This window comes from Passer montanus, unplaced genomic scaffold (assembly GCF_014805655.1).
Source record: "Passer montanus isolate IOZ18808 unplaced genomic scaffold, ASM1480565v1 scaffold8, whole genome shotgun sequence".
In the NCBI taxonomy this organism is placed as follows: Eukaryota; Metazoa; Chordata; class Aves; order Passeriformes; family Passeridae; genus Passer; species Passer montanus.
In genome coordinates, this window is record NW_024373256.1 from 2,829,175 (window position 1) to 2,854,049 (window position 24,875).

Sequence of the window (24,875 nt, forward strand, 5' to 3'; positions counted from 1 at the left end):
TGGGATCACTGGGGCCACTTTGTGCCTCTTATCAGAGCCAGGGGATTTAAAGCTGCACAACCTGCAGCACATCCAGGCCCCGTTCCTGCACAGAAAATCAGAGAAATCATCAGAGAAATCATCAGAGAAATCATCCGAGAAATTGGAGAAATCTGGGGTGGGTTTTTCCCCATCACGGGTTTGAAAGAGGCTCTGCAGAAATGTCTCTTTTCTGCTACAGGAATTCACTGCTGTTCCTCACAGTCAGCCTTGCACAGCCCTGTCCTGTGCCAGTGTCACCCTCACAATGGGATTTTGGGGTGTCCTGTGCCAGTGTCACCCTCACAATGGGATTTTGGGGTGTCCTGTGCCAGTGTCACCCTCAGGTTCAGGGTGGGATTTTGGGGTGTCCTGTGCCAGTGTCACCCTCACAATGGGATTTTGGGGTGTCCTGTGCCAGGGTGACTGTGCCAGTGTCACCCTCAGGGGGAGATTTTTTGATTTTGGGGTGTCCTGTGCCAGTGTCACCCTCAGGTTCAGGGTGGGATTTTGGGGTGTCCTGGCCATGAGAAGAAACCTCCCCGTGCAGCGCCCGAGCTCTGAGCACAGAGGAGCCTCCGTCCCTCCCTCGCTGGCCATATTGCAGAGCAGTCCTGTGCCGTGCTGAGCAGGGGCTGAACGCGCCCCACAGTCCCTTCCAGCCCGGCCCCTCGGGGGTTTTGTGATTCTGGCGCTGAGCGAACGCCCACCGCGGGGAACCGCGAGAGCGCGGAACCCCTGGTTGGCGCCGCCGCTCCCCGGCCGGGCGGCACAGGCGGGAGGACAGCTGAGGGCAGATGCCCTCCTGTAGCCACTTCCGGTTGGCGTCAGGGGGAGCGGAGTGCGGGCGGAAGCGGCCGGGGCCCACTTCCGGCGGTGGCCATGGTGACGGCGGCGGGCAGGTGGGGACAGGAGGGGACAGGAGGGGACAGGGAGGGACAGCAGGGACACCCGGGAGGCCGCGGGCTCTGGGAAATGCGGGAGAGCTGGGGGCAAGGCGGCGCTGGGCGCCGGGACAGAGCTCACCGCCGGCACCGCCATTATAAATCGAATTAGCGATAAATCAGGGGCGCCGCCCGCCCTCACGGCGGCCCTTGGCTTGGTGAATGTCGGCAGAACGCCTTCTTCGGAGCCACAATGTCTCGGTTTTGCGAGCAGGCCGCCTGTGTCCGTGTCCCGCCCGGCAGCAGCAGTCCGTGTGGGATCAGCCTGTGCCCGGGCACGGAGACAACGAGAGCGGCTCCGAGCACCCCGGGCCGGCCCGGGGGAAGGACCTCGAACCCGCCCGGTTCCACCCCGGCCAACGCCCCCGCTGCCCGGCTGGATTCCCGGAGGTTCCACCTCAGGAATTCCGCCCGCCCAGGCGGGGTTTGGGTGCTGAACACGGAATTTTCGCCCTCTCGCTGCCGCGTGGGTTGGAGCGCTCGGGCGGGTGCTGAGATCCGGCAGAGGCTGGTGCCTGGCTGGCAGGTTCCTTTGGGAACTCCAGCTGTTCCAGCTGTTCTCCCGCTTGTCCCTGTTTGGGTGAGCAGCTCTGCGTTCCCCTGAGGAGCTTTCCCTGCTCTCGGAGCGTTGAGTTCGCTGCTCTTTTCCCAGTCTGGGCTTGCTCCGAGGCTGCCCTGCCCTGCAAAGGTCAGAGCTGCGCTCCCAGCGTTTGTTTTTAGGCTGGGCTGGCACCGGGCACGGCTGGGCTCGCTGCCAGCTCCGCTTTTAGCTCGGGGCTCTCCTGCTGCTGCAGGGGCAGCTCCAGCTCGGTCTCTGCAAGTCAGCCCTGTCTCAGGTAGGACCTTGTGCTTTCTTCACCCCCTCGAGCCTCCGGGGGCTGGGCTTTTATCCTTGGGAAAAACAGGGGGTTTTCCCCCTCCTTTTATCCCCCCAGACATTGGATTTGGGGTTGCAGCCTCCCAGCTGGTGCCACTAAAGGACAGTGTGATTCTGGGAGCCTGGAGCTGCACAGTTTTATTTATTATTTATTTATCATTTATTTATTATTTATGTATTATTTACTTATTATTTATTAATTAATTATACATAATTTATTAATTATTTATTGTTTATATTAATTTATTTATTTTAAAATATTTATTATATACTCATTATATACTTATTATATATTTATTAATTAATTATTCATTATTCATTATTTATGATTTATCTTAATTGATTTATTTTCATTTATATTCATTATGTATTATATATATATAATACATATACATATATATATATACACATATATATAATATATTTATTATATATTTATTTATTTATTATTTATTATTTTCAGTTTCACTCCCCCCTTGCTTGGGGAAGCTTCCAGGGGTTTGGCTCTTCAGGGTCTGGTCTCACCCTTGCAGCCTTGAGCTCACTCATGAATGTCCTTGTTCCTTCAGGAACCACTGTGCTGGCTGGTGTGGGAGAACACCCAGTTTTGTTTAAAGGGAGAGTTCTGGGTTTATTTTGAATTGGATAAATGTGATTTACTCTGTGGGAAGCCTTTGAAAAGCTTCCTCCCCCTGTGTTTGCTGGCACTGTCAGTGTTCCCCTTTCTGCCCTGCTAACCTGCAAGTTCCAGTGCTGCCCTTTGGGATGGGGAATTGGGAATGTCAGCTTTGCTTTGCAGTTAATGAGCAGAGGCTTCTCCAGGCTGCAGTAACCATCACTGACAGAACAGAGGGCTTTTCAGTGTGGATGCCCAAATTACTGAGCAGAGGTGACAGCAGCAGGAGGCTGAGCTGGGCTCCCACCCTCACCCCATTTCAGTGGCACATTTTCTGCCCTGGGGCACCTGCAGTGGTACCTGGAGTTGGGCTGTGAGAGGAGCAGATCAGAATCAAAGCAAAGCTTTTGCTGTAGGTCTGGAGTGCTGCAGAAGTTCCTCTGTCCCAAATGATCTGTTCAGCTGGGTTGTGCTCTCTCTCAAGTCTGACTGAAATGAGATTTTCTTTGTTTTGGGGCTTTTTTAAGAGGCCATTTGAGCACCTTGGAAGAAGGCACTGCTTCTGCATGCCGATATAATATGATATAATATGATATAATATAATATAATGCAATGTAATAGAAAATATAATATTTTTATTATCATCTTAATTATATTCTATTAATTCTATTGTATAATAGATAATATTATATATATTATAAAAGAAATATATTATTAATCATTATTATAATATGTATAGGGATTTCCATCTCTGACTGGCAACTCCTTCTCCTCTCCCTCCTCTTCCCCATGCCATATTTCCCTCCCCAGAGCTGTTACCTGTTGGCTCAGGCTGCAGCCTGCAAGCTGCCAGAGCAGGCTGTTGTTGTTGGTTTGCTGCAGCCCTCAGGCAGAGTTGGACACTCTGCCCAGTTCCTGTGTGTGACACGAGAAAAAGGAAATACAAGAAAAGATTAGAAATATTTTTCAGATCTGGGTGTGCTTTAGTTAGGGGAGGTGTCAGGAAAGGCCTCTCTTCTCTTCTCAGTTACCTTTTCCCCTGCATTCCACGGGATCCACAGCAGGATCCACACATTTTTCCAGTGCCCAAGAAGGCAGTGCCAGTGCACGTGTCAGCTCCCACTTGGGAAACAATGAAAGGGCCTGAGCGTGGGCTGAGGGGATTTTGGTTCCAGAATGTCCTGTAAGGCCAATGTCAGCACAGCACCTGTTGTCCCTGCCCACACTTTGTGCTGTGAATCTCAAGAGACCTTTGAGAGAACTAAAAAAGGGGAATCAGCCTTTTTTGGCAGCTGCTGAGCATGAACTGGAGAACCTTCAGTCTGGAGAAGTCTGAGAGAACCTTCTCACCCAGCCTGAAAATGCAGTGGCCTCGTGTCAGAACACCTCTGTCCCAGGAATTGTTTTAGGGCAGATCCATTCTCTTCTGTCACACGAGCTGTCCCAGTCCCTGGCTGCAGAGCAGTGCCAAACACACCCTGTGTGCCCTCCCTCAGCACAGGATGCTCTGCAGAGCTGAATCCTCCCTCTGGGTTTCTGCTCTCCCACTCTGTGCCCTTTCCCACTCCCTGAGCCCTGAGGAGCTGCTGCTCTGGTGTCTCCCTGCATTGTCCACATGGAATCCCACCAGGAAGGACCTGAGACCCACACGAGTCACTTTGGGAATGGGAAGCTCCAAAGGAGCCCAAGAAGAGTTGTGTTCTAACTTGGTGGCTTTGTTTTTAGACCTTGCCAGGTTTATGTAGAGCTGCCTTTATGTGTTATTTTATTGTGTTCCAGCTGTACCCCCAGAAATAGTTATTTTATTCAGTTCACTACTATTTCAGCAAGCTGTTCACTGAGCAGCTATTTGAGGAATTCTCTCCAAGCCCCTGATGGAAGAGCCTGACATTTTCCACATTAGCTCTGTTCCCTGGCATGCAGAGCCTCTGCCATCCCCTCAGTGACACTGAGTTCTGCCTCAGCATTGTAGTTACCTCTTGTTTTCTGCTTCTCATGCTGTCCTTTTGAAGGAGCACAAGTTGTGTCCCAGAATTTCCCAGTATCTTCCCAGTAAAGCCTGTCTTGCAGCTCAGACTGCAAGAGTTCAAACTCTGCCTGCATGAGAAAGGAGAAGGGAAGGGAAAATTCCCTGGTGTTTGGTTCTGACTTCATGTGTGACCCAGAAGATTTCAGGAATGGGTTGTAATTAACTTTACTCTTAGACCAAGCTTTGATAAAAGCTCAGGGATATACAGAGGGAAAATCAGTGGCCCTTTCACAGGAGTCCTACTTGCTCTTTGGCCCTTAGTAAGCTGTCACATAAACTACTCCCTTGAAGGAATGGCTTAGCAAGGAGATTAGGGCTATGCCTTGGTATCAGAATCCCATTCCAGGATGAGATTTCAGTGTGTTAAGCAAATTACTGGCTCAGAGAGAAAACCTGGAGCCTCCAAAAGACAGACTGGCTTGTATCCATCTGGGATAACACAGAGTACCTGATCTCTGGCTTGGAGATATTCTGGTACTGGCTGTTCTAGAGAAGTCTGAACAGTTTTATACAATCAGAAAAATGTGGAGAAATATCCCAGCCCTGAGGAACTTCATCACAAGAGGGTGAATTTAGGGCAAAACATGGGAACAGCATCCCTGAACCCGAGTTTGTGACATGACAGCTGACAGGATGCAATGCCAAGTGTCCTGCTGGGATGTTCACATTACTATTTCAGTGCTTAAAACTGGGTACTGATGTGAACTTTCCAAAACCTAAATGAAGGGATGAGAAAATCTGCTGAAGCTACAGAGGCACCTTGGTGGATTATTGGTGGTCTAAGACAGGGTTAAAAAAATAATTTCAAAGTAGTTTTCAGGCCTTTGCTCACTTTCCTCATGGTGAAATGACCTCTTTCCTTTCCTCCTGTGGCTGCAGGAAGCCAGCTCAGCAAGGAAAGCTGATGGATTTCACAAGCACTGTCATCGTCCCGCTGCTCTTCGGCAGCCTGGGCATCTTCGCGCTCTTCCGGCTGCTGCAGTGGATGCGCACGCGAGCCTACCTGCAGGACGCTGTGGTGCTGATCACAGGGGCCACCTCTGGCCTGGGGAAAGGTATGGACCCAAGCAGGGCCCCAGGGGCAGCACAGGCAGGGGGCTGTGGCAGGAGCAGCTCGTGGAATAGAGCAGGAACGAGCTGGAAGTTCCTGTTGAGTGAGTTTTGAGAGACGCGGCTCCCACCTGAATTGTAACCACAACCAGTGTAGATTTGGGTGCAAGGAAGTCTCAGCATTTGGTACAAAAAAATTAAATCACCTTGTGTAAACTGGAGCTCATCAAAGCAAGGAATTAGATGCTGTTCTTGTGCTGTCAGGGGTCTTTTCCCTAAATCCTGAAAAAGCCAGGAAACCAAATTGATTCTTTAAAACCTCCCAGAAGTGGTGTTCTGCCTTCATGTACTTCCAGCTGCTCTGCCAAACTTTCCACTCCTCCTTTTCCCTCACTCTCAACTTAAGGTACCTTTCATGGTACAAATCCATCCACTCTAAAGTCAAGCTCTTGGCATTATTAACACCAGGGAGTATTTTTTTCCAAATGGAACTTAGGTTTTGCTTCAGTGGCTACATTCCCTAATTCTGCTTTCTGTAATTGCTTTAAAAGCTGCCTGAAGAGAAGACAAGGTGCTCTCTGCTATCAAGGCCTTTCATTAGGATGAGTACATTTATAGAACAAATAGAGCTTTAATTGATGCTGCTTTTGCATGTGAGTTTGTCCCTAAGGACTGGGGTGTTCAGGGACTGGCCAAAGGAGATGAACTGGTTCTCTCTGCCTGCCTCAACCAAAGAGTGGGAGTGGTAAAGGATCTTGTACTTCTCATCAAGAAGAGAGGAAATTAGTATTCCAGGAGAGACCTTCCAGCTGGAGCTCTGTCTGTGCTGTGGGCTGTAGAGACTTCCACCACTGTACTGTAAAGTTTCCTCTCTTTTTGACTCATTTGCGACATCTTCTACAACTCCCCCTACTTGCAGTTATTAATACACCAGACCACCTCTAATTACTGTGTGTTCATTGCCATCCACTGTCATCCCTGTGCAAACTAGCAGTTTGTCCCTCTGGCTCCCAGAAGGGACAGGAACATGGAATTAAGAGGACAACAGCCTGGCATCTCTTCTCCAGGCTTTTCCCAGTGAAGAATGCCACCTTGATGAAGGCATTAAACCCCAGGCTCCCTGAACCTCTGGAGGTGTTCATTAAAACTGAAACTCCTAAGACCTGTGTTAGATGACACACACAGAGTAACTGTGGTTAAGAAAGGCATAAAGTCAAAAATGAAGAGGCAAATGTGACCAGCTGAGGGGGAGGATGTGTGAACAGCACAGCAAGTGTCTAACCAGCACTAATCTGTGAGCACAGCAGCTGCTCATGTGTCTGTCACAGTCCCAGGAGAGTGGGACGTGGCTGTGACCTCTCTGTCAGTCAGCCTGGCCACACACAGCAGCAGCCAGCAGCACTGGGAGCTGTCACTGATGTGGAGCTGTCCTTGGGCTGGCACTCATGTCCCTGCTTTTCTCTCTTCCTTGCTTCTCCACAGAATGTGCCAAAGCTTTCCATGCAGCGGGCTCCAGGCTGGTGCTGTGTGGCAGGGACAGTGAGAAGCTGAAGGAGCTGGTGCAGGAGCTCTGTGCCGTGAAGAATCACCGCAAGAACGTGAGTGTGGGACAGCACACGCCAGGAGCCCGGGCTCACGAGGCCTGGGTTTCTGCTGGGGCTCTCACAGGAGTTGCAGAATTGCCTGTGGGTTGTTGTCTTGAGCAATAGGAAAAACGCAACTCTGTGGTAAGGGATGGATGCTGATACAGGAGTGCATTCAGCTGGCATGTGATTCCTTGTCAAAACCCCACAGAAGAAGCCAAGAAGCCATCTTGGCTAGAAATGAAAGTGAAAGCACACAAGGGCAGAGTGTCCAGACCCCTTACACCTGCACCTCATTCACTGAATCTGGAAAAGTGACTTTATTTCTGCTTTTTTTATGTCTGTGCCTGCTGACTGTGGCTAAGAAAGATACTGCTGGCTTCTGCAGAAAACACATGGGTTAGGTTTTGCCTTTTTCACATGCATTTCCTTTAAGACAACAGGAAACTTTAGTAGTTGAGGAACATCTCCCTTGTCCCTTTCCCAGGCTCAGGGATAAGGAACAGGCTACAGGAGCAGAGAAAGATGAGCACAACCTGTTTCTGCCATGAATTCCTGCCACATGGAGCAGGGTCTGCATGGCCCTGCTCCTGTGCCTCCAGAGCTGGGGGATGCCACCATGAGCTGGCACACCCAGCACTGAACTGTATTTTGCTAACTTGAGTTTATTCACAGACACACGAGCCTCACACCGTGGTGTTTGACCTCTCAGACACCAAGGCTGTGGTGAATGCTGCTGAGGAGATCCTGAAGGCCTCGGGTCATGTGGACATCCTGATCAACAACGCTGGCATCAGCTACCGAGGCACAATCGTGGACACAGGACTGCATGTGGATAAGAAAGTGATGGAAACAAATTACTTTGGGCCTATAGCCCTCACCAAAGGTACCTGTGGTCCACAGGATGTGGCTGATGCCTCTGCAGACCAGCACAGCCTCACTTGTGTTTGTCACTGTACCTGGTACAGCACAGGCTGAAGGGAGGTTTGGGGTTCTGGGCAGGCCTGAGGGCATGACTCTGTGGGAAATACCCCAGTGGAGATGATCCCTGTTTCCATCTCCTGACTCCAGCCTGGCAGGGGCTTGGGAAGAGGTCCAGTTATCCTGTCAGCACTGACAGAACACTGGAGGACATGGTGGGGGTTGCAGTGGAGCTGCAGCTCTCCTGGGAAGCTTTGGTCACACAGAAAGCTCAGCCCAGAGCGTGTCAGCTGCAGGAAATGGGAAGATGTTCTGGTGGCAGGAAAAGCAAATCCTGCTGCCCGCTGTGTGGAGATCAGAGCCACCACAGCAGCCCTTGTGCAGCCTCTGGCACAAGGAGTCTCCTCACAGGTGACCCTCCCAGGCAGAGACAGCTTCAGTCAGGGGCATCCCAAGCACTGTCCCCACCCCTGCACTGAAGAGGGATCTTGTAATTCCCTTCAGCATCTCTGAGTGCTCTGAAAGCTTTGATTCTTGACAGCAGCAATGGCAGGACTCTTGTCTGAATGGGTCTTTTCTGTCTTTGCTAGCACTTCTCCCCTCCATGATCAAGAGGAGACAAGGCCACATTGTGGCCATCAGCAGCGTGCAAGGCAAAATAAGCATTCCTTTCAGATCTGCATGTAAGTACCTCCACAGAAGATGGGAAAGACATATTTGGGGCACCAGGCTGAATAAATACTTGGCTCCTGCTTCCACATTTAGCTCTCCATGGAACTGGCTGTGTGCAGGGAAGGCAGAGCTGTGCATCACCCTCAATGGGGTCACAAACCACTGACAGCAACTCTTAAATACAAAATATTAGCTTTGTCCTAAAGTTTTTAAGGGATGGAGAATATGTTTTGAAAACAGCTTGATTGTCCTGTCTTGAGAGTCACTACAATTCCATAATTTAATGGTATTTTATCCTTGTCATTTGTCTGCATTATCTCCTCTAAGAAAGCAGGAATTTTTGATTTTAATAAATTATGAAGTGCTATAGTACAAACAGTGCCAGAACAAAATCCTAAACAATCTTGATCCGGCAAACTCTTCATGCTAAATCTGTTATGACAAGGAATATTGGTGGGATTACTGAAAAAAAAAGCCCTTTAAAAGATGGATGAACTAAGATGAGAGCATTTGATACACAAGCCTCTGTAAATCACTGAAAGTGAACACCACAAGTAGAGTGGTGATGGCATACAGTGAGCCAGGAGTGATGCTGAGTGGGGGAGAGCCTGGAATGTCTGAGCCATGGGGTTTTGCAGGTGATGTGGGTCCAATTGCTGCAGGAGAAGTGTTCTGAGGAGCTCCCAGGGTGCTTGCACAGGGACCAGAGGCACGTGGATGTGGCAGCAGGAGCTCAGCCCTTGCCTGGGTCCCTGCAGGGTGTGCAGCCTGTGCTGAGCTGCCTCTGGTGCTGCTGGTGTGCTGGTGGCAGCCACAGGCAGTGACCAAAAAGAAGGAGTCACTCAGCCATTTAAGGGGGAAAATCCTGCCCTAGGCCACGCTTCCCTGCTGTGCTGCCTGTGTGATCTGGTGTTCCCTTTGTGCAGCCAAGCCCTGAACCTGCCCTGCAAGTCCCCAGTGCTCAGGGCAGCCAGCTCTGCCTTCCAAAGGCTTTGGGGCTCCTTTATCAGGAGTGGGAGGCAGCTTGGGTTCACTCTGCAGTGCTGTGATACTAAGCTCAGGATCCCAGCCAGTTTTGAACTTGAGTTTACATTTTGTCTTCCTAAATTGCCTCTGACTCCCACTGCCTGTTGCTGGCATTCACTAAACAAAAACAATCGTAGAGGCTGGAGAGCAGCTCTTGCTGAGGAGTGGCTGCATTGCAGTGAAAAATCCATTCAGAAAGTGACAATCCCTTCAGCCCTGCTCCCCTCCCTGGTGCACAGTCCTTTTCCTTTTTCCAGATGCTGCCTCTAAGCACGCTACCCAGGCCTTCTTTGACTGTCTGCGAGCAGAGGTGGAGCAGTATGACATTGAAGTGACAGTGGTGAGCCCGGGCTACATCCAGACAAACCTGTCCCTGAACGCTGTCACAGCGGATGGATCCCGCTATGGAGGTGAGGTAGCACTCAGTGCCCCTCCTGGAGCATCTCCCTGTTCTCATGGTGTTTCTGCAACACTCAGTGCCCTTCCTGGAGCATCTCCATGTTCTCATGGTGTGTCTGCAACACTCAGTGCCCTTTGTAGAGCATCTCCATGTTCTCATGGTGTGTCTGCAACACTCAGTGCCCTTCCTGGAGCATCTCCATGTTCTCATGGTGTGTCTGCTACACTCAGTGCCCTTCCTGGAGCATCTCCATGTTCTCATGGTGTGTCTGCAACACTCAGTGCCCTTTGTAGAGCATCTCCATGTTCTCATGGTGTGTCTGCAACACTCACTGCCCTTCCTGGAGCATCTCCATGTTCTCATGGTGTGTTTGCAACACATGGCCTCTGGTGGGGACAGAGGTTTGATCCCTGAAGGATCAAAAACCAACTTTGGATGCACGGTAGGAGCAGCAAGCCCCAAAATTCAGCCTTTCCAGACAGCAACTGTTGCCTTCAGGGCCAGCCACGAGGAACACTGCCTGTGCTGCCATACACAGCTGAGTGAAAACCAGAGCAAGCAGCCATGTGCAGTTAGAGCATTGCTAGGAAAGGTGGGGTGGGGTTTACCTGCTGCTGGTGGTGCTCACTCAGCTTTCCCTTGGCAGTTATGGACAAGACCACGGCCGAGGGACAGACGGCGGCCGAGGTGGCTCAGGTGGTTCTCAGTGCTGTGGGACAGAAGAAGAAGGAAGTGCTTGTGGCTGGCCTGACCCCCTGCCTGGCTGTCTACCTGAGGAACCTCTGCCCCAGGCTTTTCTTCACCTTAATGGCATCTAGAGCAAAAAAGGAGAGAAAAGTAAAGGGCTCTTAGAACTCAGCTGCCCTGAGCAGGGAGAGGCTGAGCCCCTGCAGTCGGCTGGGACATCACTGGAGGTGCTCCTGCAGGAAAATCCTTTCTCAAAATGCTGTTTACCATTGCATGGAGACTGGGAAGTGGTTTCCCCCACACTGCTGGAAGACAGCACCTAAACCTCAGCTGGAGACGGAATGGTGCTTGGACAGTGGGGGAGAGCTGAGGTGCAGGGGAGGGATCAGGGGAACACTGCAGCCGGGGAGGCCCTGGCTGGGAGACTCCTCACCTCACTGCAGGCACGCTCAGCTTTACTGCCTGCCACAAATAAAACCCACCTGTTCTGCCTTCACACCAGCAGAGCTTGGCTGTCCCCACCCCTGTGAAATACAGTCCTCAGCTGGGAGCTCTCGTGATCAGTGTCTCATTCCCACTCCTTCCAGTCTGATCCAGGACATGCTGCTTGCAGTGGGAAACTTCACAGCCTCTTCCTGTTAACGTGCCAAGTCATCTGATAAATTAAGCTCAGTCCAGTGCCACTTTAAAAGAAGTAACTGATGTACAATTTGGGTGTATTTGGCATCATTTTACCTGTCTGAATCATGCCCTACTGATGTACTGGGACAGTCAATTCTGCAGTGAGAGCGCTCTGTGAACCCCAGCCCAAGGAATGCAGGGAAGCTCTGAACAGGCAGAGCAGCACAGCAGGGCAGCTGCTGCCAGGACACACTGCACAGGTGACAGCAGCACACCTGGGCCACCTGCAGCTCAGAGCAGGTGTGGTCGTGTGGGTGCCAGGCACTCTCTGGCACTAGAGAAGAATCCATGTGTGTGAAGTGCAGAGTGTAGCAGACAGACCCTTTGTTCTCATCTGCTGTAAAGCAATCACAGATGCTAATTAGGATCACATCCAGTGGGGAATGATACCTGCCTGTTCAGGTATCACTTCAGGGAGCCTGACAGCCTGAAGGGGTGCTGTGTTCCATTCCTTACCCCCTTCTCATGTGAGGGACACCAGCACCACTAGGAAAAAGGAAGTGCTGCACAGAGATAGGACAGAAATAATCTTAAAATTGAAATAAACTCTACTAATAGGAACCAAGGTTCAGACCCCTCCTGCCACCTCCATGCACAGCATTTTCCATGTGTCCTGAGTGTAGCAGACAGACCCTTTGTTCTCATCTGCTGTAAAGCAATCACAGATGCTAATTAGGATCACATCCAGTGGGGAATGATACCTGCCTGTTCAGGTATCACTTCAGGGAGCCTGACAGCCTGAAGGGGTGCTGTGTTCCATTCCTTACCCCCTTCTCATGTGAGGGACACCAGCACCACTAGGAAAAAGGAAGTGCTGCACAGAGATAGGACAGAAATAATCTTAAAATTGAAATAAACTCTATTAATAGGAACCAAGGTTCAGATCCCTCCTGCCACCTCCATGCACTTGCCAGAATTTTCCATGTGTCCTGCCTCACATGTCCGGCCTGGGAGTGCACATCTGATCACAAATAAATTACATTGCTATGAAATTAATCCCTTGGTCTACTTCAGCTCCTCACAGCATGTAACATAAGAGGAAGGGAACACATGAGGGTTTTGTTTTTCCTTACATCCCTGCAAGGTGCTGTTGTACCAGTAGCAGCTGCAGAACATGCTTTATCCCAGCCCTCTTTATGGGCCCTGTTAGCTTACACAGTGTGAATCCACACAGAGAGTCAGCCACACAAACTCTGCTGTGGGTGTGCAGGCTCAGCAGGACCTTCTGCTTCCAAAAGCCTCTTCTTAACCATTACAGATCTATAAATGATCTCTGAGATCCAGGACGTGTTTAATGATGACAGTGCTGCTGCTCTGTCAGGACATCCACCCTCAGCCACCTTCCCTGTGGCTGAGGCTGCAGCTGCCACAGAAAGTTCTGGGGTTGGACTGACAAGGTGAAGCTTTCAGGTGTGCAGACACCTTTCTTCCTGTTAAGACAGGAGAGCAAGGCATTACCTTCTCTGGCTCTGCACAAGGGCAGTGCTGGTGTTAGTTGTGCTTTTCCTTTGTGTTTCCCATGCTCAGCTCCTCAGTTTCTTGGTGACATGCAGTGCTCCTGCCAGGCTTGTTCAGCTGCTCCATGTTCTGGTGTTTCAGGTCGTGGCTACCCAGGAAGGACCAAGGGGCTGCTTTGCATTTCTGTGTTCCCATCCAGAGCACTGAGGGTGAAACACATCAGGCCTGAGGGAAAAATGATGTGTGGGGAGTTCCTGTGGGAGCTGCAGCTCCAGGGCAGAGGTTGCTGAGAGTGCACCCATTCCCTTTGGAGGTAAATTCCCTCTCTGTGACCAGGGGGGCAGCAGAGTGTGGGGGATTCTGAAGGGAGGTTTGTCCCCAGCCACTGTTGATTCCAGAGCTACTGGCACTGGGGACAGCAGATACAGCACCATTCCACACAGATGAGAACTTCTGGAAGTTGTTTTACCATTTCACTGTGCACTAGAACACCTCTCAAGGCCCCTCTCATTCTCCCAGGTCCCCTTGCACATTTACAGCCCTGACTAACAACCAGAATGTTAAAAAGCATTTTAGCTGTGTTATCACTGAGATTCCTTGGAAACAAGCCCCTCTGCCCCTCCACCTGAGAATGGAGTAACAGCTGTTTTCCAATCAGACCTACGCATTGTGACAGCTAAGCTGACTTTTCACCTTTCCTCCTGCAATAAGAGACCCCAGGAAAGTTGCTAATTTTTAACTCAAGCCTCTGATGCCAGCCCTGCATTTAGGGAACCTGCCACAGTGATCATTCCAGTCCAGGGGAAGCTTAACACAAAAAGGTACCAGGACCCCAGAGGTTTGGTGCAGGAAAGGAACTAACAACTCTGAGAATTATCCTGCATTGAGTGAAAAAAGACCAGGAACAGCTTTGGTGTGGCCAGCACAAAGGTATTTCAGGGCCTTCTGCAGCAATAAGCAGTAGCAGCTGTGGCAGATGTGCCACTGGCTCCAAATCCATCCAGCAGGGACTCTGGAAACACGTCAGGGTGGAAGGGCAGCCTGCCCAAACCACTGAGAGATGAAGTAGTTGCATTTCTTTGCCTCCTCTCTGCCAAGGCAACTGTACATTGTTGCTATAAATAGAGTTCTGGATCCCAGCTTCTTTTAACCTTGGAGGGAGAGAGCTCAGCCACTGTACAAGGGGCTGCTGCCACCCAGAAATGTCTCAGTGCCACTGGAGCTGCCCCAGCCCACTCAGGTACAGCTGCCTGTGCTGGTGCTCAGGGCTGTGACCCAGCAAAGCCAGTTTGCCCAGCACACACAGAATGGGCTGCGTGTCCTGCTCACAGAAAAACTGCCCCAGCAGAAGCACAACTCAGAACCGTGGTCAGAACAGCCCGTGGTGGTGAGAACAGGGGAGTCCTTGGTGCCTGCTGTGGTGATTTGGAGAGATAAAGGCAGAATTTGGGGTGTGACCCCTGTCAAGGTCAGTGTTTCAGCTGTGAAGGTCAGGCTGCAGCTCCCACTGGAGCAGGGAGCACACGGTGCACGGGCAGCTCTCACTGCAGGCCTTTGCTCTCCTATTCCAAATGTAACAGCTGGAGCTGTGCCAGGCTGGCCCTGCCAATGCCAGCCACACCTATTCCCCATGTGGTGGGAGGAGATTACAGACAGCAAGCCCCTATCTTTTAAAAATAACTGGCAGATGTCACAGAACAGTAAATGCTTCCCACTCTAAGAACAAGATTTTGAGTTTAGAGCTAAAAAATGGATTAATGCACAGGACTGAATTCTAAAATTTCAGGTAACACAGCTACAGGGTGCACTCACGTGGATGCCTTGCAGCAGGAGCAAGCAGCTCCTGTGTTCCAGGTAAAAGCAGTGGAATTGTGTGGTCAGGGCACAGCACAAAGGTAGGACAGGTGAACTCCCACCTTGGCAGCCCCCAGCCCTGCATGTGGCTCAAGGCATTTCAGAGATGTATCCACCTTAGGAAGAACTCTACAAGAACTGAGCAGAATGTGTTTGTACCTGGACACTTAAAGTGATATCACTTTGATAACAGTGACAAGAGAGCGAGAGCATTTGAAATTCTCATCCTTTAATGGTCAATGATAACTTCTGGCTGGTTCTGTGTAATACAATTAAACAATATACTTAAATGTTTCCCAAAAAAAAAGGAAAAAAAAGGAAAAAAAAAAAAGAAAGCAGCTCTCACACCCCTTCTTTCTATTGCTTTCTTTCACTGACATTCTGCTGCTGGATTGGACTCCCCTGGCCTAACATACGGATCTCAAGTCACCACACATCCACATCTCAAGTGTAACAAAGAGCTGAAAAACCTTGGTGCACCAGTGATGTGTTATTTGAAAAATAACAGCTCTATCAAACCAAATCCTTCCCAGTCTCCACCGCTTCTCAAAGAGGAAAAACAAAATGTTACTGTGGGAGTCTTAATACACTTGTCTTTGTGGGTTTCTCTCTTCCCTGCTGAAGTCATACAGCATAGAGTTCATAGATCTTCTTTACACAGTACACCAGGGCAGCGAGTGCTATTGTGTTGTGCAGTCTCTTTCTGTGCAGGTCGTCCTTCCTCACCAGCACCACGGGAGTGGACGAGGTGAGCGTATGCAGGGGCAGGCGCGAAAGTTTATAGGCATCGTACTCCACCTGGTACTTGCAGCAGGGATCAAACTGCCAGGAGATCCCGTAGAGGGTGCAGCAAGCCACGCTCAGCACTCCGGCGGGCAGGGAGATGTAGTGAGAATAATCTACTGGCAGTGCCAGGGGGGTGAAGAGGCAGGTGGTGCCCGCCAGCACGGCCGTCTTGTGCAGGCAGTTCCCCACGGTGATCCAGCGCGCCGTCTCGTCCCCGATGCGCGTGGGCTCGATCACGATGTACTTGTACTGCGCCTCCAGAGCCTGCTCCAGCTCGTACTCAAACTGGTCCTGGGCGTTCTCCCCGTTGTAGATCTCGTGCACAATGTAACAGTCCGTGGAGGACAAGGTCACCCTGGTGAGGGGAAATGGAGAATTAAAACGACGGGGCTGAAGGACGGGCTGTTCACCCGCCCGGATGGGAGAGCAGCACAGAAGTGCCCCGAGTGAGGGCAGCCCCTCAAGGTCACTGCCTCGGTTTCACAACCAGCAGCTTCTCAACTCAAGCTCCATTGCACATCAGCTGATTATTCCTGCTGTACAGCAATTCATCCCAAAAGAAGGCAACATATTTTTCTTACCTTTTCCTAATCTGGAGGATCTAGAACAATTTGAGAAACAGGGTCTTGTAAAAATCCTGAAATAATTTCTCACACTGATACCCAAGCAGAAGTGTCACTGACACTTAGTGACACAACACATCACTGAACAAACCCCACAGACTTCAGGAGCTTTCACAGCAACCAAGACAAGCAGCTCAGTGATCAGGAGGACAAGCTGCTCTGGAAGCATCTCCAGATGAATACATTTGCTTTCTGATGCAGCTCGCTATTCAGTCCTCCTAACACAGCCTAGTAAATCCATGGTAAATCCAACAAGGATGGCCAAGGAACACTGCTGAAAGGGAAGGTGAAGAGGCAGCAGAGTGTTCAGTTTGTGGCAGAATGCTTCCCTCCCTCTCCTGAAGTGGGATGCAGCAAAGCAAGACATGAACAAGTTTTTGTACTGCTTAAACAGAGAAGAGCTGCTCACTTCACCTGAGAGCAGACTGCCTACTCAGGGGATTCAGGGAACTTGTACTGGAGCAGCAGCTTTCAGCTACTTGATGTCACATCGGTTTCCACCTTCCCTCCACCCCCTTCACCATATCACCTTACATCTGCAGCTACCTTCATGTACAGACTGCTAAGAAATAGGATTCTGACTGTTCACCTGCTCTGAGAAAGGGTAAAAACCTGTCCATCAGAACCAGGCAAAATCCTCCCTTCTATGCAAAAATGAATATTTCTGGCATACTTGTGCTTAACCAGAGCAAAACTGAGCACGTGGCCTAGCAAAGATAAAAATATCTAGCAGATTCCTTTAGCAGAAGGAGAACAAATCACACATCTGACCTAATCACAGCAGACAAAACAGCCTCATCCCAGCAGCATTAGACCCCCGTGATACTGGGAGGAACACACTGCTGATGTGGAGAACAGAACGAGCACTTTTTGCTCCATTAGTACCGTGGTACTTATGTGCATGCACTGGAAAATAAGGGAGAAAAATACACATTCACAAGCTGCTGTTGCCAAACATTATCCTTAATGTGCAGCTCCACTCAGGCTGCAAAGGGGATTGAGCAGTGGCCAGCTGTAATCAAGAATATTGTTAAATTACAAGCTGTTGCAGACATGGCTGGGTTTGTAACAGCAGCAGACATCAACCAGCAGGACCTGAGAGGCACCACCCTCTCCCAAAGCACAGTCATAAGCAGTTTCATTAAAAATCCAGCTGGAATTTATATAACCTACAAGGAAAACTCATCTTACAATGCAGTTATTGAGTTCTTGCAGTGCATTTCCCCCTTGGCCTGTTCATGGGTAGAAAGAAAAATAAAAATCCACCTTAATTCCATGCATGCCAGGGGCTTCTTCAGGGCAATGAGTTGTCAGACATTGTTGGGGAAATTACCATTAACCCTTTCAGCACAGGATATGGTGGGCTCTGATGTTCTGCAGTGAATTAAGAGGTATTTAGAGAAAAAAATTAAGGACAGGATCTATATAAGGAGTTTCCAACAAGAAAACAGTTAAGCAGGTGTTACAGTGACACCAAGGACACAGCTGGCCATGGTTTCTGCCAAGGATTCTTTTCCCTGATAACAGCTGCTCCAAGTGCAGCTTCCTCCAAATCAAAAATTCCAGTTTCATTGCAAAAGACATACAGAGGCTTAAGGTAACTGCTCACCACCACCCATGACTTTGTGAAACCACTTTGCTAGGGCACAATGACTTCATGAAAAAGCTATTGCTGAAAGGCATTTTCAAGCTGGAAGCCAAGCCAGTGCTAACTCGACTCTCCAGACAAAATTAATATTTCCAGCAAGGAGCACTTTCAGTGTTTTGTAATACCTAGGAACATGCAGATGGGTGGGCAAAACAGAGAAGCAGAATCCAAGTTCAACAGAGAACTTCCCAGAGGCTTAGGCACAGCACAGTTGTCATTCCACATCTCCTGTCATCACTGGGAAAACAGGGATGAAGGGAGCCATTCCTTCCCTGCCTGTGCAAGAGCCATGGGAACTGAGCTTCTAACTCCAGGAACTCAGGATCTCCATTACATGGGATTTCTCCAGGCTCAGCACCAGGACAGGTGGCACTAACCCACCAGCCTCATTTCTCCTTGCTCAGCTCTTGCCTGGTCTTCCCTCTGAACACCCCTTTTTTTCATCACTGCACATGCAGGGCCACACCACAAACAGCCACCTGTCAGCAGGAATCCAACACTGGCCAGAGGCTGCACTGTCCATCTCCTCTGGAATTTTCTGGCTTGCCAGGCTCTGGGGCTTTATAACAATAAAGTTGAGAAAAGCACATGATTTTTTTTTTTTTTGGCCTCCAATGCCAAAACAAGCAGAATTTAAAGTATGTTCTGCTGGGAAAAATAAAAAATCACTGGGAACTGAACAGCACAAAGGCCCTGTCCCTGAAAGAGTCTGCCCCCCAACTGTGCTGTTTCTCCAGATGAGTCCTCTAAAATCAGAATAAATCTCTATCATAGTGCTGAAGCTGCAAATGGCAAAACAGCCAATCCAAAAAAGATACCTGCTTAAATAGGACATGTGAAGAGTCAGCAAAGCAGGCAGCAAGTCTCAATTTCTGCACAGGGAAGTGGGGTTATCATGTATTATTTCCACACAAGAACTGGCTGTCCCTGGAGCACGGAAAGCTGAAAACTGTTTGGATTTCAGATGATACAGAAAGAGACACAGATATGTGGGCTTGAGGAGGTTTCAGCTGAGGACTTCAGAGAGACAACTCTCCTGACACAGCAGCTGCACACCAACAAATCCAGTCAAAGCAGCTGGATTTGCTCAAGCACTGGAGGCCGTGCTTGAGTTTGCCTTTTGGAGCCTGTCACCCACCCTGGCCATGACAAACACAACTGCAGAGCTGTGCAAGCAACTCTGAGCTGGCATCCACCACTAACCCAGTGTGGGATTTGATATAAACTCCATTTTACTTAAAAGAATAGTGAATAACCAGAGAGCACCTAATGCCAGAGACATAAAATGCTGCCAGGTGCTCAGAAGCCTCATAGGCTGTTTACCTGACAGACCAGAGCCTAAAAGCAGTTGTTAGTATTATTCCATCAATTGATTTTCCAGGACCTGTCTCCCCACTCCAAATAAGAGGGCACAGTTAAAGAGTTGTGGAGCTGTTCTGTAGGAATAGTTCTAGGCCTTACATCCTACATTTGTTCTACTGCAGCTTCAGGCATTCTATATTTGAGAACTTTCAGTGTCTCATTCCTGGTGCTCAATGAATGCCTGGATGGGAGAATGTGACAGAACTCTCAGCTATTCAGCACACCAAGATGTAAATCACTTCAAACTCAACAATGTCAAATTTTGGTATTGCCCAAGTTAAAAATAAGGAATCCATTGTTAACAGAGCTGCAGCAGCAGGAGGGGCAGAAGTGTCTGTTAGCTATAGAGCAAGCTTCAAATTACATTTGGATTGTCTTCCTAACATGGGAATATGGGAGAGCACCAGGAGAGGGTGAACAATAGCAGCTCCAGCAGTTCATCAAATCCTGAAATGGTTTGGGTTGCAAGGGACCTCAAAGTCCATCCTGTTCCACCCCTTGCCATGGGCAGAGACACCTTCCACTGTCTCAGGTTGTTTAAATTCCCTTCCAACCCTGCCTTGACACTTCAGGGATCCAGGGGCAGCCACAGCTTCTCTGGGCACCCTGTGCCAGGGCCTCTCCACCCTCTCAGGGAAGAATTTCTCCTGAGGTTCCAGTCCTCAGAGCAGCTCCATTTCTCTGCCTCCACCCTGGAAACAGCAGCCTGCCTGGTAAATGGAAATGTCAGTTGGACAGTCTTTATGGACGAAGAAATAAGTAACATTCCAAAGAGGAGGCACAATGTCACTCCATGTTTTGCCAGGTGCCAAGTGGCAAAAGCAGAAACAAAGGAACAAGGCAGGGGAAAACATCCTGGGAGAACCCTCAGCATCCTCCTGGCACTGCCCACCTGCAGGGAGAAGGGCTGAGCCTCCTGAGTTTGCTGCCTTCAACCTAATGGCACCTGCCAGATTGACTTTTTTGGTGAGGGTTTCAAGTTATCCAACTATCTCAGTTCTGGACAAAAAGAAAAGTTCTTTTGAGCCCCTCCCATAACACGTAGGTCAAGTTTTGGTAAAGTTTTCTTTCCTGGGCAAGAATTTTGCTCAGAGCACCAAACAATCAGATTAACTGAAAATGGAGACCAGTCTGATAAGTAGTTAAAAAAATTAGAAGGGAGAAGCTTGCAGCAGTGTGATAACACCTGGCCACAGCAGCACACACAGCCCAGCTCAGCAGTGCAAGAGGGGTTTCGTGCTGGCTGTGCAAGATCTCAGAAAAAGGACATTACAGATGGCCAGAGCATGTCTGGGAGCATTGCTGGCATCTCAGCCAAGCTGGAGGAAACCAACAGTCAAGGCATGACAAATCCAAACACTAAACTTCCCTCCCTCCAACATAAATCCTTCCTGAAATTTAATTTTATTTCAAGATTAAGAAATGAGCTGTGGCCTGGCTTTAATTCTCAGTGGAAATATTCCACCTCCCAGTCACATTCCGCAGTGTATGTTTCTACTCAGGATATGGTGCACAGAAAGCACAAACACATCCCACCCTGAACACCTGGAGAACTGTTTCTCTGCTGAAGGTCCCCACAGGCCCAAGCCCTCAGCCAGGGCTGTCAGGCCCGGGGCTTTGAGAAGGGCACTCAAGCAGAGGAAGAACAGGAAATGCAGGGCTATAAAGCAAGACTTGAATTCAAAAGATGCACCTTTAATTCAAACAGGAAAAAGACAGGAGAACACTGGGAAGCTCTTCAAGCAGCCTTAGGGAGGGACAACATTACCTGAACTCTAAGGAAAACATCACCAGACCATTACAACAAATCCAGCCCCAGACAACAAGGAGGTGTCAATTTTAAGTCAACTAATGATTAGCCAGGCTGATGGAAATAGGTCAATCATTGCTGCAAGCAGAGCACCAGAAATCTGAGCAGTGCAGGTAGCAAAAGGGGAGCTCTGTGAGGGCACAGAGCAGCCAGTGGTGATGACATGGAAGCTGTTCTTTCCAGAGTTTGTCAGAACATCTCCCAGGGGAACAAACAACATGCTGTCCACTGCTCTGGCGGGCACCGGGCTGCCTTTTATACAAAAACACCAGTACAATCCTGTGTCTGTTCTGTATGAAAAAGTTGTTTTGGTCTACAGATTAACAATTCCCTTTAGACAGGCTCCATTAAAGAGTCTATCCAGAATGAAGAAAAACAAATATTTAGTTGGTTCTCTTCAGTGTTTTTGGTTATTTTGTTTAACATTATTATTTCACCACCAGAGCCAGCTGGAGTTCACAGTCAACATCCTTTGAAATTAACGTCCTTACATTCACCCCTAGCAAGGAAAGTATTTTTAAACCAATTATAGCTTTCTCTGTATCAATAAAGTCACTTATGAAGGGACTCGGTCTCCACAGATACGCTGGTCTATTTTTTTAAAAATAATTTTAAATGAAAGCTGCTCTAGTCTGGCAGCAGACAGGATTTTACTCAGTACTGAGTCTCCTCACACCACCTCCGACACACAGATGCCTTTTAGAGCGGCTGGCTGACAACTACAAACACTCCTTGAGACAGCTCAGCCACCAGGAAAACTGGATCAGCACATCCAGTTCAAAGGAACGTGTCTCTGGACAAGAATCCTGCCCAGAGTGAGAAAACTGTATTCACCCTGTGAAAAGCAGATGTCATGGTGTGATGACATCGGGTCTGTCAGCGCTGCCTTGGCTCACCCCACCCGGCAGGACGGGCGGGTGTGGTTTGGGATCAGCCTCAGGCACATCCACATCTCCTGCTCTGCAGCTGCCAGGAGGCAGCAGCACCTCGCTGGCATCACCCAGCACCTCCTGGAATTGCCCTCTTGTTACATTTGTACAGGGTGACACCTAAAGAAGGACCAGCTTTGATGGAGATGGTGAACGCTGCTCAGGGGAGGATCTGCTGCTCTGTTCTCTTCCATACCCTTCTGGCTGGCAAAGGAAAAATAACACATGCAGCAGGTTCAGGGAGGGACTCGTGTTTAGGAATATTTTTGATCATAAGATCAAGAGCAATCACAGCTTTGAAAAATGATCACCTCAAACAACAATTAGATTATTGTACAGGTCGTGGATGAAGTTACACAGTAACAACTCACTTTCAAGTCTGCGTCAATTTTCACCCTGGAAGAATAATTGAAGTTATTAAGTGTTCTTTTCCATATTCTGTTTCTTCCCTTCTGCTGGGAGGACACGTCTGCCACATGAAAACTCCACACCTCCCGTGCTGGGGCAGTGCCAGCACTGGGTGCAGACACTTTTACCACTGTGGTATTCTTAGCTGTTTATTTAAACCACGCTGATGCAGGAATTCCATTGGCCCTTCCAGTTCAATTACTTTTGAATTCCCTGAACACAGGCAGCATTCCTGCAGTTCACATTAGTGCCAGAATTTTCAGGGCTACTTGTGGCTCTCCTTGGCCGGGCAGATTCAACAGCATCAAAGCAAATGCTGCTGGATCACAGCAAGGGAACAAAGTGAAGCAAAAGCCACGAGACAAATGAAGGGGGATATCAGAGTTTCTAATTAAGAGGGATATCAGAGTTTCGAGGCGAGGCAGCAGGACAAAGGAAAACTCAGAGAACACTGCAGCAGCTTTCAGCAGCTGCCGGTTACATCAGTCAGCCCTGGGGCAGAACAGAAGAAATGCCAACGTCAGGAAATGCGGGATAAACCCAGACATTTTCAGCAGGTGGAGGGCTGTGCACACAGGTTTTAAAGTAGTCCGACCAGACACTGTCTTAAGCTGTGCCAGGGGTGGTTCAGGTCTGACATTTGGAAAGATTTCCTCACAGAAGGGATGATTAAACACTGGAATGGGCAGCCCTGGGAGGCGGCAGTCACCGTCCCTGGAGGTGTTTAAGGCAAGGCTGGGTGGCACTCAGCGCTCTGCTCTGGGGGACGGGGTGGGCATCGGGCTCAGGCTGGACTCCATGACCTCAGAGATCTCCCGAACCTATTTGACTCCGTGACATATCCCCTTGTCTCTTTCCCCATCTTAAAGCTACGATTCCCAAACTTCCTCCCGTGGGTATTGCCGGCCGCAGCGCGGTGCCGAGCTCCCTGCCCGCCGCGGCCCCGGCACAAGGAGGTCACCCTGGAGGACTCGCCGCTCCCTCCCCGCCTTTAAAAATAGCCGTGGACGGAAGGAGCCTCGCGGGGCCGGCCCTCCTCTACCCGGCCCCCAGGGTAGAGGCCGCGCTGACCGCAGCCCCCGCCGCCCCTCGCCGCCGCCCGGCCGCCCCTCACCTGTCCCGGCCGCCGCCGCTGTTGGTGCCGCCGGGGCCCGCGCGCCTCCTTCCCCACGCCGCCATCTTGGAGACACTCGACTCGCAAATGTCTCCGCCGGCGGCCCGCGGGCGCGCCGCGATGCCCGACGGGAGATGTAGTGCGTAGGGGAGGCGGCGGCCGCTGCTCGGGGTGGAGCTGAGCCCGCCGGAGGACTACAAGTCCCACAGTGCCTCGCGCCGCCGCACGGCCGCGGGGGGCTCTGGGACGTGTAGTCCCCTGGGCGGGGGCGGTGGGGCCAGGCGGGCAGCGCGGTGAGAGCCCGGTGGGACCCCCGGCCTCAGCCCCGTCACCGGCGGCGGAGCGGCTCCGACGGGCTCGGCTCGGCTCGGCCCCGCCGCCCGGGATCCTCCAGCCCGTGGGAGGAGCGCAGCGGCGAGTCCCGGCCTGCCCCGCGGCCCCGCCGTGAGGGGATGCGGCTGCCCGGGGTGGGCGCCGCTAGGGAGAATCAGCATCGCCTCCTGATCCAAAAAACCCAGAGCTCCTTCCCTGCAGGCGACCAGGGATGGAGCATCCCCTGTGCAGCACTTCCCTGCAAGGACAGGCGGTGCGGTTTTGGGGTGAATTTCGCCCCTTTAATCAATCTCGAAAGAGGGGCAGTGAATGGGGAGGTTCCCCTGCTGCATCTCTGAGGAGGAATAAATCACAGAATCACTTAGGAAGAGACCTCAAGATCATCAATTCAATATAAAGTTCGATACCAAACGCTTCTCTAGAATTGCGGTGTAGGTTTGGTGCTGCCAGAGGTTTCCCAGCTCCCGAGGATCCATCGGAAGGTTTTGTGCTGGTGTTATATTTGTTATATTTGTATATTGGGGTGCTTGGATGGTTACCTCCAAGGTGTTTGAGCCTCTGCAGGGCTCCCTCTTGCTCCTGGCTGGATTTCTCCCAGAAGAGGAGCCTTTTTATTAGGAATTTTACGTTTTCCCTTATCAAACAGCAGCTCCTTGCTCCTCACCCCCTCCTTTCTGGGAGCCCTCCTCCAGCCTGCCAGCGCTGCCTCTGCATCTCCCGTTCCTAGAAAAACCCTCTTTTTGACAGCATTATTCCCAAGTATGAAATGTGACTGAAGAGAGCAAGCCCCTGGCTGCCTGCACCTCCCCAGGCTGCTCTCAGCTGCATTTTGGGGGGCAGCTGTGTCGGGGGAGGAACAAGGAGGTGTTTGGGAAGCGTGCCCAGCCCGGCAGAACGTGCAGCAGCGCTGGGACAGGCCGGAGCACGGACTGTGTGGAATGTGGAATGTAAACAGTGTGTTACCAGCAACAGCCCAGCCACAGATCCCAACTGTCCCCCCGGGAGCAGCAAACCCCAGGCTCCTGCTGCAGCCCAGGGGCAGCTTG

The 24,875-nt window shown here is 50.3% G+C and overlaps 2 protein-coding genes across 3 annotated transcripts; one reads left to right on the top strand and one right to left on the bottom strand.

Annotated features, from left to right (window-relative positions):
- Nucleotides 1-829: 829 nt before the first annotated feature.
- Nucleotides 830-11,531, top strand: DHRS7B (dehydrogenase/reductase 7B). 2 transcript variants are annotated; one of them, XM_039731926.1, is made up of 7 exons: nt 830-920; nt 5,364-5,539; nt 7,017-7,132; nt 7,793-8,003; nt 8,629-8,721; nt 9,994-10,146; nt 10,783-11,531. In XM_039731926.1, the coding sequence occupies exons 1-7, from the start codon at nt 901-903 to the stop codon at nt 10,986-10,988; spliced, it is 975 nt and encodes a 324-aa protein (XP_039587860.1). In that variant the 5' UTR covers nt 830-900; the 3' UTR covers nt 10,989-11,531. The 2 variants fall into 2 exon arrangements, with proteins under 2 accessions (XP_039587860.1, XP_039587861.1); XM_039731927.1 differs by lacking the exon at nt 830-920 and adding an exon at nt 1,594-1,798.
- A 3,494-nt stretch (nt 11,532-15,025) lies between these two features.
- On the bottom strand, nt 15,026-23,644 carry TMEM11 (transmembrane protein 11). Its single transcript, XM_039731928.1, has 2 exons — nt 23,497-23,644; nt 15,026-15,957 (listed from the first exon to the last, which is right to left on the bottom strand). Exons 1-2 carry the CDS (start codon nt 23,559-23,561, stop codon nt 15,441-15,443), a joined length of 582 nt encoding a protein of 193 aa, XP_039587862.1. The 5' UTR covers nt 23,562-23,644; the 3' UTR covers nt 15,026-15,440.
- Between the last annotated feature and the right edge of the window lie 1,231 nt (nt 23,645-24,875).